The 15,955-nt window shown below is 38.4% G+C and overlaps 1 protein-coding gene across 8 annotated transcripts in view; it reads left to right on the forward strand.

Moving 5' to 3' along the window:
• Nucleotides 1-229: 229 nt before the first annotated feature.
• Nucleotides 230-15,955, forward strand: part of LOC104102786 (putative acyl-activating enzyme 19) — a 28,743-nt gene continuing 13,017 nt past the window's right edge. For 3 of the 8 annotated variants that reach the window (XR_001970551.2, XM_009610610.3, XM_009610614.3), the window contains exons 1-6: nt 230-637; nt 6,180-6,680; nt 6,809-7,005; nt 8,471-8,674; nt 9,346-10,062; nt 11,974-12,653. Coding sequence is in view for 7 of the 8 variants with exons in the window: in XM_009610610.3 (XP_009608905.1) it covers nt 298-637; nt 6,180-6,680; nt 6,809-7,005; nt 8,471-8,674; nt 9,346-10,062; nt 11,974-12,653 (2,639 nt within the window). In the remaining variant the exon portion in view is untranslated. Of the gene's footprint in view, nt 638-1,206; nt 1,924-6,179; nt 6,681-6,808; nt 7,006-8,470; nt 8,675-9,345; nt 10,063-11,973; nt 12,654-15,955 lie in introns of those variants that run through there. The other 5 variants (XM_070176750.1, XM_009610612.3, XM_009610616.4 and 2 more) reach the window with 5 other exon arrangements.

Raw genomic sequence — 15,955 nt, forward strand, 5'->3', positions numbered from 1 at the left:
TTTTTCCGAAAAAGTTTTTTCACTCACAAAACAAATACGAAAAAATAAGTGATAAAACTACTCATTTTTCAAAAAGCATTTTGATGAAAAATATTTTCCTTAGTACTAAAAACACCCTTAAACATGACAATCCACACTTTATTAGGATAAGGGTAAAAATGAGAATTTCTTTTTTTATTCTAAAATGAGTAGTAGTATTTAAACCTGATAAACGAGGGAGTAGCAAACTACACCACCTACGGCTCTTCACTGTTACTGTCTTCGTTTCCAAAAGAAAAACGCAATTGTTCCTAGGAGATGGTTCCATACAATAAGCTTTCCGCTTGTTGTATATCTCACGAGTTCTATAAAGTTGCTACAACCAACCCCAACAAAATTGCAGTGATTCAAGCTTTTGGGGGTCTCAAAATCGCCAAAGAATTTCAACTCCTTTGCACGGAAAACGGCGACGGAGAAACCCGCGAGACGTTTGAAGAGTTTGTTTCTTCTAAGATGACGTCGGTTAATCCCCCGGTATACGAAGGTGATGAGTGCTTCACGTATTCCGATGTTCTGTCTGCCGTTGATTCTCTTAGTTCACGGCTCCGTTGCATTCTTGACGGTGATGATGACCCCAATCTTGTGAAACCCTATTCAGGTATAATGTGTGTGTATGTGTTGGTAACTGAAATTTGTGATTTTATGGGGTATTAATAAATTAACGTAAAGATTTATTGAATTTGTATCCATGGAGAAAAAAAAATCAAATTCTTCTTAATCTGGTTATTTAATTTGTGAACTATTATTTGTGTAAATTTTATATGATGAAGAAAAGATGGTGTTAATGTCTGTGTTAGTAACTGAACTTTGTGATTAACTGCTGTCTTAACGAATTAAGATAAAAGTTTTTTTTTTTGTTTCTGTTTAATCTCGTATTGAATAAACCAAATTCGTGTAATCTGTGAACACCTGCATTTTTTCTAGTTTGGAGAATAAATCTTGCTTAATTATTACCTTCCCTACCCTCCTGGGCTAAATGGCTGAATATGAATATCTCGTGCGTCTTGCAAGCTTACAACTGTGCTGTAATGTTCTTATATGAAATTTGCAAACAAAAATGGAATTCAAACTTTTATTGATAATTGTCAACCGTATTACAACTCAGGAAGTTACAATTGGAAACTAATGGGTCTTCAAGCTGAACTTGAGCTTTAATGGCGGATCACCTGAGAGAATAAGAAGTAAGGTAAGAGAGAGAAGAGAAGAACGAAGAGAGAGAGAGGAAGAGTTGAGAAATGAATTACCAGAATTTGCATAGCTGTATCTTCCCAGCTCCTTGGAATATAAGGCCCAATCTGTAACAACCCACTAACTAACTAATAGCCCACTAACCGACTCAGTTGAGGATTGATCTGGGCCTTTATTGATTAAGCTAACTTCTAATCTCAGCCGTCTAATACAACTAACCTACTAAAACACGTGTGCTCAATAAGGGTGATAAGCTGCCACGCCGCCTTTCCCATTTCAGTCTCTTTATTGTATCGACCAGCTCACTTTCCAAATCCAAACCCTAATTCGATCAATTTCCCAATTTAGAGACTCCCTTCTACAGACATAACAATACCCCCGTTCAAATCGACCTCGTCCTCAAGGCCGGAGTTGAGCTACAAATTCAGGAAACCACCCCTTGATGTACCCCCAATCTTCCCAGGTTGCTTCATCAGCTTCAAAATTCGACCATTAGACGAGAACCTTGACTGCTGCTGCATTATTCACTTTGACAATGCGTTGCTGGAGGATAGCCACTGGTTCAACCATCAAACGACCATCTTGGCCACAGATTGGAGGTTGTAGCTGAGTCACCACACTTGGACCTACATGCTTTTTCAGCTGGGACACATGGAAAACTGGGTGAATCTGAGAGCCTGTTGGTAGAGCTAATCGGTAAGCCACTGAACTTATTTTTTGTGTGATTTGGTAGGGTCCATAGTATTTTGCACTGAGTTTCAAATTCTTTCTGACTGTCACTGAAACTTGTCTGCAGGGTTGTAGCTTTAAGTAAACCTAGTCCCCTTCATTTAGAACCCTGTATGTACTGTTTTTATCGGCAAAGAACTTCATTCTAGCTTGAGCCACCTGGAGATTTTCCCTTAAATGTTGTAGCATGGTTTGCCTGAGGGCTAGGTTAGCCCCCGCAGTAGTGTGAGTGGAGTGGGGTAGGGATTTCATGGGAATATGAGGGGGTGGGTATCCATAAACAACCTCAAATGGGGTGGACTTAAGGGTTGTGTGCTAGTTTGTGTTGTACCACCACTCAGCTAAAGAAAGCCACTTAAGCCAGTGTTTAGGATTGTAGAAATTCATGGCTCTGAGGTATGACTCTAGGCACATGTTAAGCCTCTCAGTCTGACCATCTGACTGAAGATGATAGGAAGTGGACATGTTGAACTTAGTTCCTATGGACTTTAACGTTTGTTGCCAAAATTGGCTAGTGAACAGGGGATCTGTATATGTTACTATGGACTTGGGTAGTCCATGGAGTTTATATATCTCTTTCAAGAACACATCTGCAACTTCCTTAGCTGTGTAGGGGTGCTTAAGAGGAATAAAATGCCCATATTTGGTGAGTCTGTCTACTACCACCAAGATAAAGTTCTTGTGTCCAGAGTGGGGCAAGCCTTCACTGAAATCTATGTGCTATATCTTGCATTGGTTCTTCGGGGATGGGCTTGTAATAGGCCTGGGTAATGCACATGTTCAGTCTTCACCCTCTGACACACAATTCAGCTACCCAATTCTGTATGTCCTCTATCTTTGGCCAGTAGAAGACCCTGTAAGTCCCCTGTTGACCAGAGTGACCCCCCAAGGGTGATTGATGGAATACCTCAAAGATCTTTGTTCTAAGATCAACATTCCCTCCCACTCAAATTTTCTTGTTTATACCTGATGATGCCCTGTTGTAAGGAGAAATCTGGCTTGTTAACAGGGCTGGTGATCAGCTCAGTTAACAGTTGTAGAGCCATAGGGTCATGTTCATAACTTTGTGCAATCTCCTCCATCCAAGTTGGGTTGGTAGTAGTAATGGCACATAGAGAAGGCTCTTCCTCCTCCCTTCTAGATAGTGCATATGTAACCCTATTCTCTGCTTCTTTTTTGTACTGTCGTTCATAATCCAAGCCAAGGAGCTTGGCCATACCTCTTTGTTGGAAAGCAGTGGTCACCCTTTGCTCTAGTAGGTACTTCAAGCTCTGGTGGTCTGTTCTAGTAATAAATGTCCTCCTTGTAGGTAGTGCCTCCATTTATCTACAACTGACATAATAGCCATGTACTCCTTCATAAGTAGATAAGCCCTATGTGTCTAGGACCTAAAGCCTTGCTGAAGAATGCAATGGGTTTGCCTTCGTGCCTTAGCACAACCCCATCCTTGTAGAGCAAGCATCAGTTTCCACAATGAAAGTGTTTGTGAAGTCTGCTAGGGCTGGTACAAGTGCAGTAGACATGGTCTGTTTCAATGCCAGGAAGGCAGTATCAGCTTATGCAAACCATTGGAAGGCGTTCTTTTTCAGTAAACTAGTTAAAGGTCTGCTGCTGATGCCATAAGATTGTATAAACCTTTTGTAGTAGCCTGTTAGGCCCAAAAATCCCCTTAGAGCCTTGACGGATTTAGGAACAGGCCAATAAGTCATTACTTCTATTTTAGAGGGATCTATAGCTACACCTTCCCCAATGATAATATGCCCTAGATATTCCACCTTTGATTGTCCAAAAGAGCACTTAGAAAATTTGGCAAAGAGCTGCTCCTCCCTCGGTATTTCCACTACTCTTTCAAGATGTTTTTTGTGTTCATTTAATGATGCATTGTAGACTAATACATCATAAAAAAACTCTTCCTCAAATAGGCTCTAAACACATGGTTCATAAGGGATTGAAATGTAGCAGGGGCATTTGTTAGGCCAAAGGGCATAACCTTGAACTCATAGTGCCCCAAATGTGTTCTAAAGGCTGTTTTGTACACATCCTCCTCCCCTATACGTGGATTGTGAGTGTTTGTCTGTTGGTAATTGCCATAAGTTGCTCCTTTTTCCCAGGTAGCCTTTCCTTTCCTATTCCAAGATTCAATTACTCTTTCTTGATGTCTAGCTTTATCCACAACTTGGCTTAGGTTATAGGGATTCAACATCTTCATTGTATGTCTTATATCTTCTTTGAGGCCTTCTACAAAGAATTCTAGAAAGAATTGTACGGCTCCTGATCAGAACCCAAGCTTTTGGATCCTCAAATTTCTCCAAGTATTCATTGATTGTTCCCTTATGCTCCATCTTTTTAAACTCACCAATGAGATTGAATCTACTGTTGTCTACATCTTGGAATCTCTTACAGATTTCTTCACAAAACTCTGACCATCTAACATTCCCTTTGCTTATTTGACAGGAGAAGTACCATGCTTCTGCTCTCCCATTGAGATGCAGTACTGCCTCTTCAAGTTTTTGCTCTGGATTGGATACATGGTTGTAATGAAAATATCTCACACTTTTTCAGCCAAGAGCAAGGATCAGCTCCCACAACACCATCAAAATAGGAAAACTCCACCCTGAAGTTGTAGTTGCCATGATTATCATGGTGACTTCAATCATTGACCAAAGCAGTAGGGACTTGTTCTCTTCTAAGGCTACTTCCCTGTTCCTCTTGCGGATGGATCTCCACTGGTGCACTACCCAGTATACCTGCGCGATTGGGCAACAATTTTTCCATCAACACATCAAACCCTCTAGCCAGTTCATCGATTTTGGCATCCGTTAGTCTCAGATTTCTTACTTTCTTCTGCAATATGATTTTGTAACTGTGCCTCTAACTTCTTGAGACTGTCTTCCATAGATTTCGATCGAGTTTCTGTAATAGTCATAATTGTGGGGCCGGGAGATGCTCTGATACCAAATGTAATGTTCTTATATGAAATTTGCAAACAAAAATGGAATTCGAACTTTTATTGATAATTGTCAATTGTATTACAACTCAGAAAGTTACAATTGGAAACTAATGGGCCTTCAATCGGAGCTTGAGCTTTAATGACGGATCACCTGAGAGAATAAGAAGTATGGTAAGAGAGAAGAGAAGAATGAAGAGAGAGAGAGAGAGGGGGGAAGGGTTGAGAAATGAATTACCAGAATTTGCATAACCGTCTCTTCCCAACTCCTTGGAATATAAGGCCCAATCTGTAACAACCCACTAACCGACTCAGCTGAGGATTGATCCGGGCCTTTATTGTTTAAGCTAACTTTTAATCTCAGCCGTCTAATACAACTAACCTACTAAAACACGTGTGCTCAGGAAGGGTGATAAGCTGCCACGTTGCCTTTCCCATTTCAGTCTCTTTATTGTATTGACCATCTCACTTTCCAAATCCAAACCCTAATTCGATCAATTTCCCAATTTAGAGACTCCCTTCTACAGACATAACATGTGCTTTCTTGAATTATTTTCGGCTTTCTAATTTTCCTTTAGAACAGGGTCAAATTTACTCTTGTGCTATCCAAAATTGAGCAACTTCGCCAAAAGTTTAATCGATGGTCCAATCTTACCTTGCCATATGGAGAAGTCTCGCTTTTACCTTTGTCCCCTAACGGAGCTCCAGCTCCAAGCTGAGGGTAATTTTAAAGAATAGGCAAAAGTTGAGAGGTAAATTTGAATCTTCTTCCTCGAAGAATTTGGACACGTGGAGTCCACACATCTCATGGTGGTGTTTCCGTTAATGGCAAGGGAAAATACAAGATAGATTTGCTAACGGCGAGGGTATGAATGCACCAAAAAACGACAAGGGTATAATGCACTAAAAAGTATAATGGAGAGCAAAATTGAGCAATTTGAGATAGCACAAGGGTAAATTTAGACCTTTTCCCTTATTTCTATAATTATTTGCTTTGACTCGTGAATTTACAGCCTCAGAAACTGATAGTTTATGATTATTTTGGGCCTTCACGAATCACAATAAAAATTTGTTTAAATTTTTGTTGTAATAGCCAAGTTCTTCTTTTTGTAGTGTGTCATAATCTGTGTTTCTATGGTTTTTAAAAGAATGTGACAATGTTATACTTGTTTTCTTGAAATCTTTTGGTTTTCTATTGTTGGCTATAGAATCCTCCGAGATGTTGATGATCACTTTATGAGTAAACTAATTAGGCATTGCATCTTTTCATTGCTAGTAGTTAATATGCATCATACTGCAAATAACTGCAGTTCTAAGGACCAGTCAATCTTGGGGTCTTCTGATCAAGGTTTAGAGCAGTATAAACAGCTCCATAAAACATATTGCCCTAGAATAGTTGGAATATATATGGAACCTTCAGTTGAGTACATTGTTGCTGTTCTATCTGTTTTGAGGTGCGGAGAAGCATTTCTGCCTTTAGATCCATCTTGGCCAAAAGAAAGGGTACTATTGGTAATATCTTCTTCAAAAGCTAGTCTTATTGTCGGCTATGGATCTTCTGTTGGCGGAACTTGTCATCAGCTTGGCAAATTACAGTGGCTCATTGATAAAGGCAGTTATCCTGTCTTTTGTATGTCAATGGGGGATTTCATCCCAAAAAAATCTAATTCGTTGTTAGGCTGGCCTTGTGAAAGTGAAAGGTTGAGATCGTTCTGTTACTTGATGTACACATCTGGATCGACTGGAAAACCTAAGGGTGTATGTGGCACTGAAATAGGTGAGTCGTACATCCTTTAGAATGTTCAACCGTTTGTCATCAATTTATATTGCCCCGATACAAAATTTATTGCATTTATAGTTTTCGCTTTCCTTTAGGCACTAACTCAATTTATTTAACGCTTGCAGGTCTTCTGAGTCGCTTTTTGTGGATGCAAGAATCATATCCCTTTCAAAAAGAAGAAATCCTTCTTTTCAAAACATCAATAAGCTTCATTGACCATTTGCAAGAATTTTTAGGGGCTATACTTGCTAATTGTACGTTGGTCATACCTCCTTTCAATCAGCTGAAGGACAATATATTTTGTGTAGTCAATCTTTTACAGGTATATCCAAGTTAATTACCCTTGAATTTCTTGTTATTTGACAGTGTTTTTAAAAGGGTGTGCATTATTTCTCATGTGGTAGACAACAACATTAAGGGCTTTCGTGTCCATTAACCAATTGCTGTTCTCTAACAACTACAAACATAAAGCAAGTATTTTCGCTCAGGTGCTGCTGGCGCGACGAGTCTTGACTCTTGAGAGTATTGGGTGCTTGTTAATCAAGTAAAATTTATATCTAGGTTACTGCTTCGGTGATCACTTAGCTTTTTCTAACATTATGTAGACTTCTATAGCTAGTATGAGCGTGAGTTCCTTGATTAATTTGTACTCTAGCTGCTGTATTGGTTGCTGATAATTCTGTACTAAGCTAAAATACTGCTGCACAAACACTAATCATTGTCATCTCTCTCTCTCTCTAATTTTGGGGGGGGGGGGGTTACACCTCTTATTTTCCTTGGAATTTCAGTGTTATATCTAAATGACTGTTATTGGTGGCAGTAAGTTGCACGAAGTTCAAGTGGATAATGTTTACTTTGTGAATCTATGATTATGAAATTTTCAAATATTGCAAGAATAAAGCTCTGTGCCTATTCTTGGTAGTTTTCTGGCACTGATAATGTTGTTGTACTAAAATTATCAAGCTACCTTTATTCAATGGATTTGTGGTTGGTCAATAACATGCTTTGGTCTTGCTCTGGTCTGGCCGTCTGGATCAGGAATTTTTTGTCTTTTCTTTTGCATTTTTGCTGCCTGCCTTGGTTCTTGAACCTCTTCTCTGGCTTGCATCTATTCACTGATTTCTCTTTTGCAAACTAAAAATTGAGCCACCATTCTTTCCCCTTGATATAGAGGAAATTCCATATATTCTTATGGGAAAAGGTCAAATTTGCCGCTGCATTCGAAATTGAGCAACATTGAAAAAAGTCTCGTTTTTGCCCTTGACCCGTAATGTAGCTCCAGCCCGAGGCTAAGTTTAAAACTTAGTCAAAATTAGAGGGGTAAATTTTGACCCTTTTTCTCGAGGTATCTTGACATGTGTTGTCCACCCATTTCATGCTAAAGCTTCCTTAATGACAAGGGCAAATACAAGATGATTTGATAACGGCAAGGGTGTGAATGGATCAAGGTATAACAGAGGATAAAGTTGAGCAATTTCGAATTGTATAGCATCAAATTTGGACCTTTTCCCTGTTCTTCATTCCTTTCCGTACTATGAGACATAAAATATTAAAAACAATTCCATTATTTGTCTTCAGGAGTACTCTATTAGGGCCCGTGGCAGTTTCATCTCTTATAATGGCGATCTTCCTGCTCTTCAGAGCATATACTATTCTAAAGTTCAGATTTCCTTAAAACTTCTAGTGCTAAGTGGTAAAAGTTTTTGATATGTCGCTGTGGAAGATGCTTGTCAAGTTGCTTACCCAGACTTCTGTTATTCCATTATTTTTTCCATCATTTATCTCAGGAATATTCTATTAGCAGGCTCGTGGCTGTTCCATCTCTTATAAGGGCGTTTCTTCCGGCTCTGCAGAGCATATATTATTCTACAGTTCAGATTCCATTAAAACTTCTAGTACTAAGTGGTGAAGTTTTTGATATATCGCTGTGGAAGATGCTTGTCAAGTTGCTGCCCCAGACTTCTATTCTTAATATATATGGAAGTACAGAGGTAAATTTTCGTCTCTGATTTTAATCAAGTCCTCGCAAGTTCTAATACTGAATCGCTTGGAAGGAAAAAAGATTCATGTTCCTTTGTTTGATCACTTATGTTCTTGTAAGTTCTAATGTTTGGACCGCTCGAAAAGGGAAGCTTTGAGTAATGCTTTCTCATATCAAACAAGATGCCAATTTCTATCCTTGTTTTCTTCACCCTTCAATTTGTGCCACCTTCTCTACTCGATAGAATCACTTTAGTTTTACCTTATCAAAAAAAAAAAAAAAAGAAACACTTTAGTTTGGAGTTTAAATGTGGGAAACTTATGTAGTCTTGAACTTTAGCTTAAATTCAATTTCTTAGTGCTTGTGACCATAATCAGTGCATATTAGCCGTTAATCTGTGTGATCTGAGTTTTATGTTGGTGCTCTACTTTTTGGTATACGTCTTGTATACGGGAGATTTTCCATATTAAATGAAATAATTTTACCTTGTCTAAAAGAGTATTTGTGATTTGAGCTAGTACTCTCCTTACGTCACCTATCATTTTAATCCACTATCTTCTCTGTAGTCTTCACTAATACTTTGGATGTTTGAAGTAGCTTACGTCACCATCATTTTAATCCATCACTTTAATCCACTATCTTCTCTGTAGTCTTCACTAATACTTTGGATGTTTGAAATAGGTTTCTGGTGACTGCACATATTTTGACTGCAAGTGGTTGCCCCCAATGTTGAAGCAAGATGCACCGGGTAGTGTTCCAATAGGCATTCCCATTGGAAATTGTAATGTAGTTCTTGTTGGGGAAAATTCTCCTGATGAGGGAGAGATATGTGTCAGTGGAAGTTGTGTTGCTGCTGGATACTTTTGTCATCCTTCTATTTTTCCATTGGATAACGTGGAACTACATCAAGAAGTAGCTGACGCTGAGAACGATAAAAATGAAGTGAACTGTTACTTTAGAACTGGAGATTTTGGCAGAAAACTTTCAAATGGCAACCTGGTGTGTATCGGGAGAAAGGACCGCACTGTAAAGATCAGTGGGCACCGTATTGCTTTAGAGGAGGTTGAAAGCGTTTTGAAGGAACACCAAGACGTAGCTGATGCTGCTGTAGTTTCTCGTTGTGTTCAAGCAGATATTTTACTTCTTGAAGCATATTTGCTGCTCAAACAAAAGGAAAGCAACCTTGAGTTCTTCAGGTCCTCAATTAGATGGTGGATAGCCAACAAACTTCCCCCGATAATGGTTCCTGCTCGTTTCTACTTTGTTGAATCTTTTCCAATGTCTTCCTCAGGGAAAGTGGATTATAAGAATTTGGCCACTTTAGCAGCTTCTGAGGCAGGTAGCCGTATTGAGATTGAAAAAACTCAAGATATCGATCTCATTAATGTTATACAGAAGGTATTTAACTAGACTTCAGCTTTATTAAAGGTTGTGATTCTGTTGTAATATGGGGTTAGCAATCTTGATTTTAATTTTCATGCTTCGATTTTCATTCAGTACTAAGTCTGCCCATGATTAAAATGTGATTTTCTTGGTTAAATATAATAAGATGTAGATGTGAAGAAAAATCACGTGTAGACTGTTAACATCATAGGATGCCTAGATAAGCTGCTAAAAGTTGTTGTTAGCTTGTATTTTCTATTCTGGATACTATATACTTCTTGCTTATGGGAATTCATTCCCTTTTTGAGCAACTTATCAGCTGGTGTCCAGGACGGAAAGTGTGCCACATAAATTGAGACATAGGGAGTATTATGTAGTTTGGCTTATATTGGGAGTAGAGAAGCTGATTGGTGAAACAGCTATTCAGTTAATGAAGATATTTTCTATGAAAGGTGGTTAGCTTGGCAAAAAAATGTACTCAAATAGTAATAGAAAAGATATTACAGATCAGTGGAACTTTTGTATGTTCTGACACTTTTGGAACATGACATTTCAGTTAGTATAAATAGTGGTCTTTGTAGAGAATCACCTTTTGTATAAACTTCTCTACCTTTTGTATACAAACTGTCATATGCAGGGGGTTTTCTCAACATTTTAACTGAATGACATTTTTTATTATTGATTTATACCCTTGCAACCTATGTTGTGTGGACTCTCCAAAATGCTGCCGCACCCGTGTCGGATCCTCCAAAAATACACTACTTTTGCAGGATCCAACACGCATCCAGCGACATTTTTGGAGAGTCCGAGCAACATAGCTTGCAACAAGGTAACTGGGATAAAATTTCTTTTCTTGCAAAAGCTAGCTTTCACTCTCTCAATAGCATCATGTTGGGATGTGTACCATGCGTTATAAAATTCCCTTTTTATTTCTGTAAAACAACTTATTCTTTGATATCAGTTAAGAGAATCCTTATATTGTATTATGTAAAGGATTCCAAATGCCAGACCATGTAACTGGAAGAATTATAGGGTTTTAATTTATGCCTTCTCTCTCTTTCAGGCAACTTGTAAACACTATTTAATTTGCAATATCTTGTGGGAGTAATCAACCAAATTAAAAAATTACTTGAGGGAGTAATCAGGTTGTGTAATGACAGATAACCTGTTCTTTTGTCCATTTTCTACAATATCACTCCGAAATTGGGTCAAAAATATATACAAGTTGTGCAAATGGATTAACCACATATATCTATCAAGCTGTCCCAACAGCTAATTCTTAACAATGATAATGAGTCAGTTACTGGTCAACTTTAGGAACAAGCAATGTAATGTTCAAGAGTAACAGTCAAGAGTACTACTTAAAGTCTACAATCACTCTTCGTTTCTCATAGATTAGCTTCATTATTGTAGCTATGTTACAACACCATCAAAGCACACCACTGCTCCACGAGTAGATTTCAAGGCATACTTCAAGAGTAAATTGAAGGCTGCGCATTTTGGAGTGTGCCAGGCATGACACGTTCGCTGAAGTGTACCAGTTTGGGTCTAGAGCACCTCAAGGCATATATGAACCCTCTACCACCCCCTTCTTTGGGGATGAGATAAATTCCCTCTACCACCCTTTTCCAGTAGATAAATCAGATGTCAAATCTCCGTAGCTTCACGCTATATTAACCAAACAGCAGGAAAGACTTCGAATTAGCAAAAGAGGATTTACAGCTCATTTTCCCCACGAAAGCAAAACAATCATGTTATAAAGACATCTTCTTCATTTCATCTATTTTTTGGTGGTAAAAGATACATAGAAAGTTTGAATAATGAATGCGTGCTGTCATATTGTCGTGAGTCTCTTGTTCTCTAGTCAATATTATTTGTCCTTCCGGTATGTGTTTTCTAACACTTCCTTTAACTTTGATTGGACAGGCTTTTTCTGATGCTCTGATGGTTGTTGACAAGATCTCCCTTGATGATGACTTCTTTGAGATGGGTGGCAATTCTCTATCAGCAGCTTATGTCTCCTATAATCTAGGAATTAATATGAAGGACTTGTATACTTTTCCAACTCCTTTGAAACTTCAGAAGGCCATTCTACATAAAAAAGTATCCTCTAGCCGTGAACTTAGAGCTGATGCTTTAGTTGGAGTGAACTCGCAAGTTCAAGAAAAAAGCAAGCTTCCTTCGCAAGTTCAAGAAAAAAGCAATCTTCCTTCCAATAAATCTTGGATGCCCGATCTTGATAGCAGTACCTCTTTGAGTTTGACAAGTGATTACCCCATTAAACGTTTGAAAACAGATTCAGATTTGTATATTGATCCCTACGATGTTAATGGAAGAGATATGAATAATTCAACTATGACACAGGTTTCATGTTCCTACAGCCGGTGCAACAAAGTAAGGCATGACGCCAGATGTGAGGGTTACCATTGCCGATCTGTGTTGTCTTGGGAAGTTCCACGTGATAAAAGAGGTCTCATGCGAGAACAGTGGATGGTCTACATGGAGTCTTGTGTTGATGCATCACCACTAGTTGTATTTAAAGAAAGAAGTGCTTATCTGTTTGTCGGAGCTCACTCCCACAAATTCTTTTGCATTGATGCAACAAGGTAATGCCGCATGTTTGTCTAAGATGATTGTGATTGTGAAAATCAAGAAAAGATAAAAAAAGAGTGTGTGAAGGACAAATTTCTTATATATGAGTCCTACATCCACTTGGTTTGGCTGAGGATGGGATATGTTGCCCGATTGGTTTCCATACACTATTAGACAATTTTGATCTAGGTTTTGACCCAAAAAAGTTCTCTTTGGATAGGAATGTCTAAATATGGACGCATAGACTAAACTTGATGGGTTGCATTGTGGAAAGCTCTCTGCTATACCAGTCATATCACTGCAATTGTTCGGTAGTATCACACTTTTCAGAATAGAAGGTTACATTTCTGATATGGGACACTTCTACGAACTTTTTTTTTAACTACATAAATTTAATTTACTTCATAGCTTATCTTGCAAGATAGTACCTTGACGATTTCCCATTCCTTTCCTGCCGAGCCGCCTCTCTTCTCCATTTGATGCTTCCGCCTTGCCTTTGTATAACATACCTAGGCGCCCTCCTTTCCAATCACTAAGGAAAAATAAATTCCAATCAAATCCGGAGTGGTGACTATGCACCCATAGCTTATCTAACACTCCCATTCAAGTTAGTGCATACAACTCGTATGTAATGAGCTTGTTACATATTCCCTTCGTGCCAATATGTGTGACACTCCTTTTTTGCAACGTCCCAAAGTATTTGACACTATTTCATGGTTTTGCAAGTTTTAAAGCTTAAGAATTCAAATTCAATTACTCAAATTTCTACATAATGTGATGTTTCTTCATCTAGCTAACTTTTCATCTATTATTTAATGTGCTTCTGATATATTTAGATATATAACTTATAAGTCAAGTTAACATCTTAAAACTTTTTGTCTAGTCACTAAGATATAGGATAGCCTCTCTACCTTGTGTAGGGATAAAGTTTGCCCCCCACCCTCCCCAGACCCCACTTGTGGGATCATACTGGGTATGTTGTTGTACTAAGATATAGGATAGCGAACGTATTTAAGTAGTTCGAGGACTGGCTAGGGAGTTGATGATCATATCTCTAAGTCGATCATTTGATTTTATGAACTTTATGATGATATTTTATGTGAATATCTTTCACTAATAAAGTGACATTTGATTTTTATGCGCTTAGTCTCTCCTGGAATGTCGGGTTTGATGCAATATGAAGTGCACTTGATTACCAAATACAAGTTGCATCTCACTAATATATTCAAACGTCATTTTTTGGTTAGTCGTTTGATCTTGCAAAGAATATGGACCTTGAACCTAACCCAACCTCAAAAGTTAGCTCATAAAGTGTAATTGATAAATGTACAAAGAAGATGTCCACATGGAATAAGCAATATCTGTCCTTTGGTGGAAGAATCACTCTGGTTAATACTGTGCTGGAAGAAAATCAACACCATTAGGAGTCAGTTTCTATGGGAAGGCAATGCAGAAAAAAGGAGAATGCATTTGGTCAATTGGCAGAAAGTAATGAAAAACAAGGAAGCTGGAGGGCTTGGAGTGAGGAATTTGAAGCTTCACAACAAGAGTCTATTGTGCAAATGGTTATGGAGATTTAATGAAGAAGGTGATGAACCATGGAAAAAGGTGATTACCATTAAATATGGTAAAAAAGATTTTTGGGATCCTAGTCCGGTGGTTACATATGCAGGTGCCAGTCTGTGGAAGTATATAAGTAGTTTATGGCGAAACATAATGGTGAAGATTGGAAACGGGAACAAAGTTAGGTTCTGGACAGATGTCTGGGCCGGAGAAGGAAAATTGATGGAAAAAATTCCTCATCTATATAGCATTACTACTAACAAACTTTGCACTGTTGCAGAATGCCACTCAAGAGCAGGATGGCAACCAATTTTCAGAAGACACTTCAATGATTGGGAAGTGGAAGATATCTGTCAACTATTCAAAATTCTAGAGCCTATAGCCTTGGATGATAGTAGAGAGGATGCCCAGATTTGGATGGCCAGTAGAGATAAGAAATACTCTGTTAAAAGCTGCTATAATCTTCTTCAACAACAAACTGGGCAGCGGGAGGAATCATGGCCATGGAAGATGCTTTGGAAGACCAAAGCACCAACAAAAGTTGCTGGATTTGGGTGGACTGTAGCCTGGAATAGATGTCTTACCCAAGATATGCTACAAAGAAGAGGTTTTGCCTTGTGCAGTAGATGTTTTTTCTGTGAAGAAAGCCAGGAGTCTGTAAATCATTTGTTTCTTCATTGCCGGCAGACCAAACAGATCTGGGACCTATTCCTTAACATCTATGGTGTGAAGTGGGTAATGCCAAACAGTGTTCGAAGTCTGCTGGAAAGTTGGCAGGGTCAATCAGTAGGCAAAAGGAAGAAAAAGATGTGGATGACCATTCCCTTATGCATCATGTGGACCATCTGGCTAGAAAGGAACAAAAGATGCTTTGAAGATCAGAGGACCCAGATTCCTACGCTGAAAAATAGTTGCTAGCAGAATCGATATTTTTGGTGTAAGGAAAGGGTAGCAGAAGACTTGGTGCAGCTATTAGATTTTAGGAATTGTAGAAACTTTATTTGTAATTGTTTTCCTATGATGTTTTGCTTGTACTTTGAAAGTACTCCCTTGGTACTTTTTTGAAGTTTCTTAATAAAAGTTACCTTACCTGATAAAAATAAAGTTAGCTCATAAAGTAAAGATTACCTAATATTGTATAAAAAGACAACTTATACCCTAAACCAATTTGGGACTCTGATAACCCCTGCTCGTCCAAGACTGGACATCCAGAATATGGAAATATAACATGGAAGACCATTATTGGGTAAACGAAGAACATGGATGTGTCTTGCGTTGATACCATGTAAAAGAAATGGACCTTGAGCCTAACTCTACTAAAAATCTAGTGATGAGCTGAGAATTACCCAAAGACCGTATAAGGAGACAAGAATGCTACCCTTAACCAATGTGGGACGCTAACAGATCTATATAAGTTACCAAGTCATAAAAGTTATGGTTTGATGTTCAGCTTCTACGCTAAATCTACTGTCACATTTTATTTCTACTTATTGTAAATATACCAATTTATGTCAAACAACAAAGTTGTATTGGTAGGTAGACTTTCTGTTAGAAGGTGATCGTGCCTAATCTATATCTATATGCTTAACATGCATAGGTTGACTTCCGATTTACTGAAACATGAAATAAAGATGGTCTGAGTATGAAAAACCTGAAGGCACTGCTAGAGCACTTAAAGACTTGTTCTGGTTATCGGAGAAGCTTGGATATCACTTGTGGTAGGATTCAAGTGTAGGTCGTGCTTTAGGATGTT

The sequence above is a fragment of the Nicotiana tomentosiformis genome, chromosome 1 (assembly GCF_000390325.3).
Source record: "Nicotiana tomentosiformis chromosome 1, ASM39032v3, whole genome shotgun sequence".
NCBI lineage: Eukaryota > Viridiplantae > Streptophyta > Magnoliopsida > Solanales > Solanaceae > Nicotiana > Nicotiana tomentosiformis.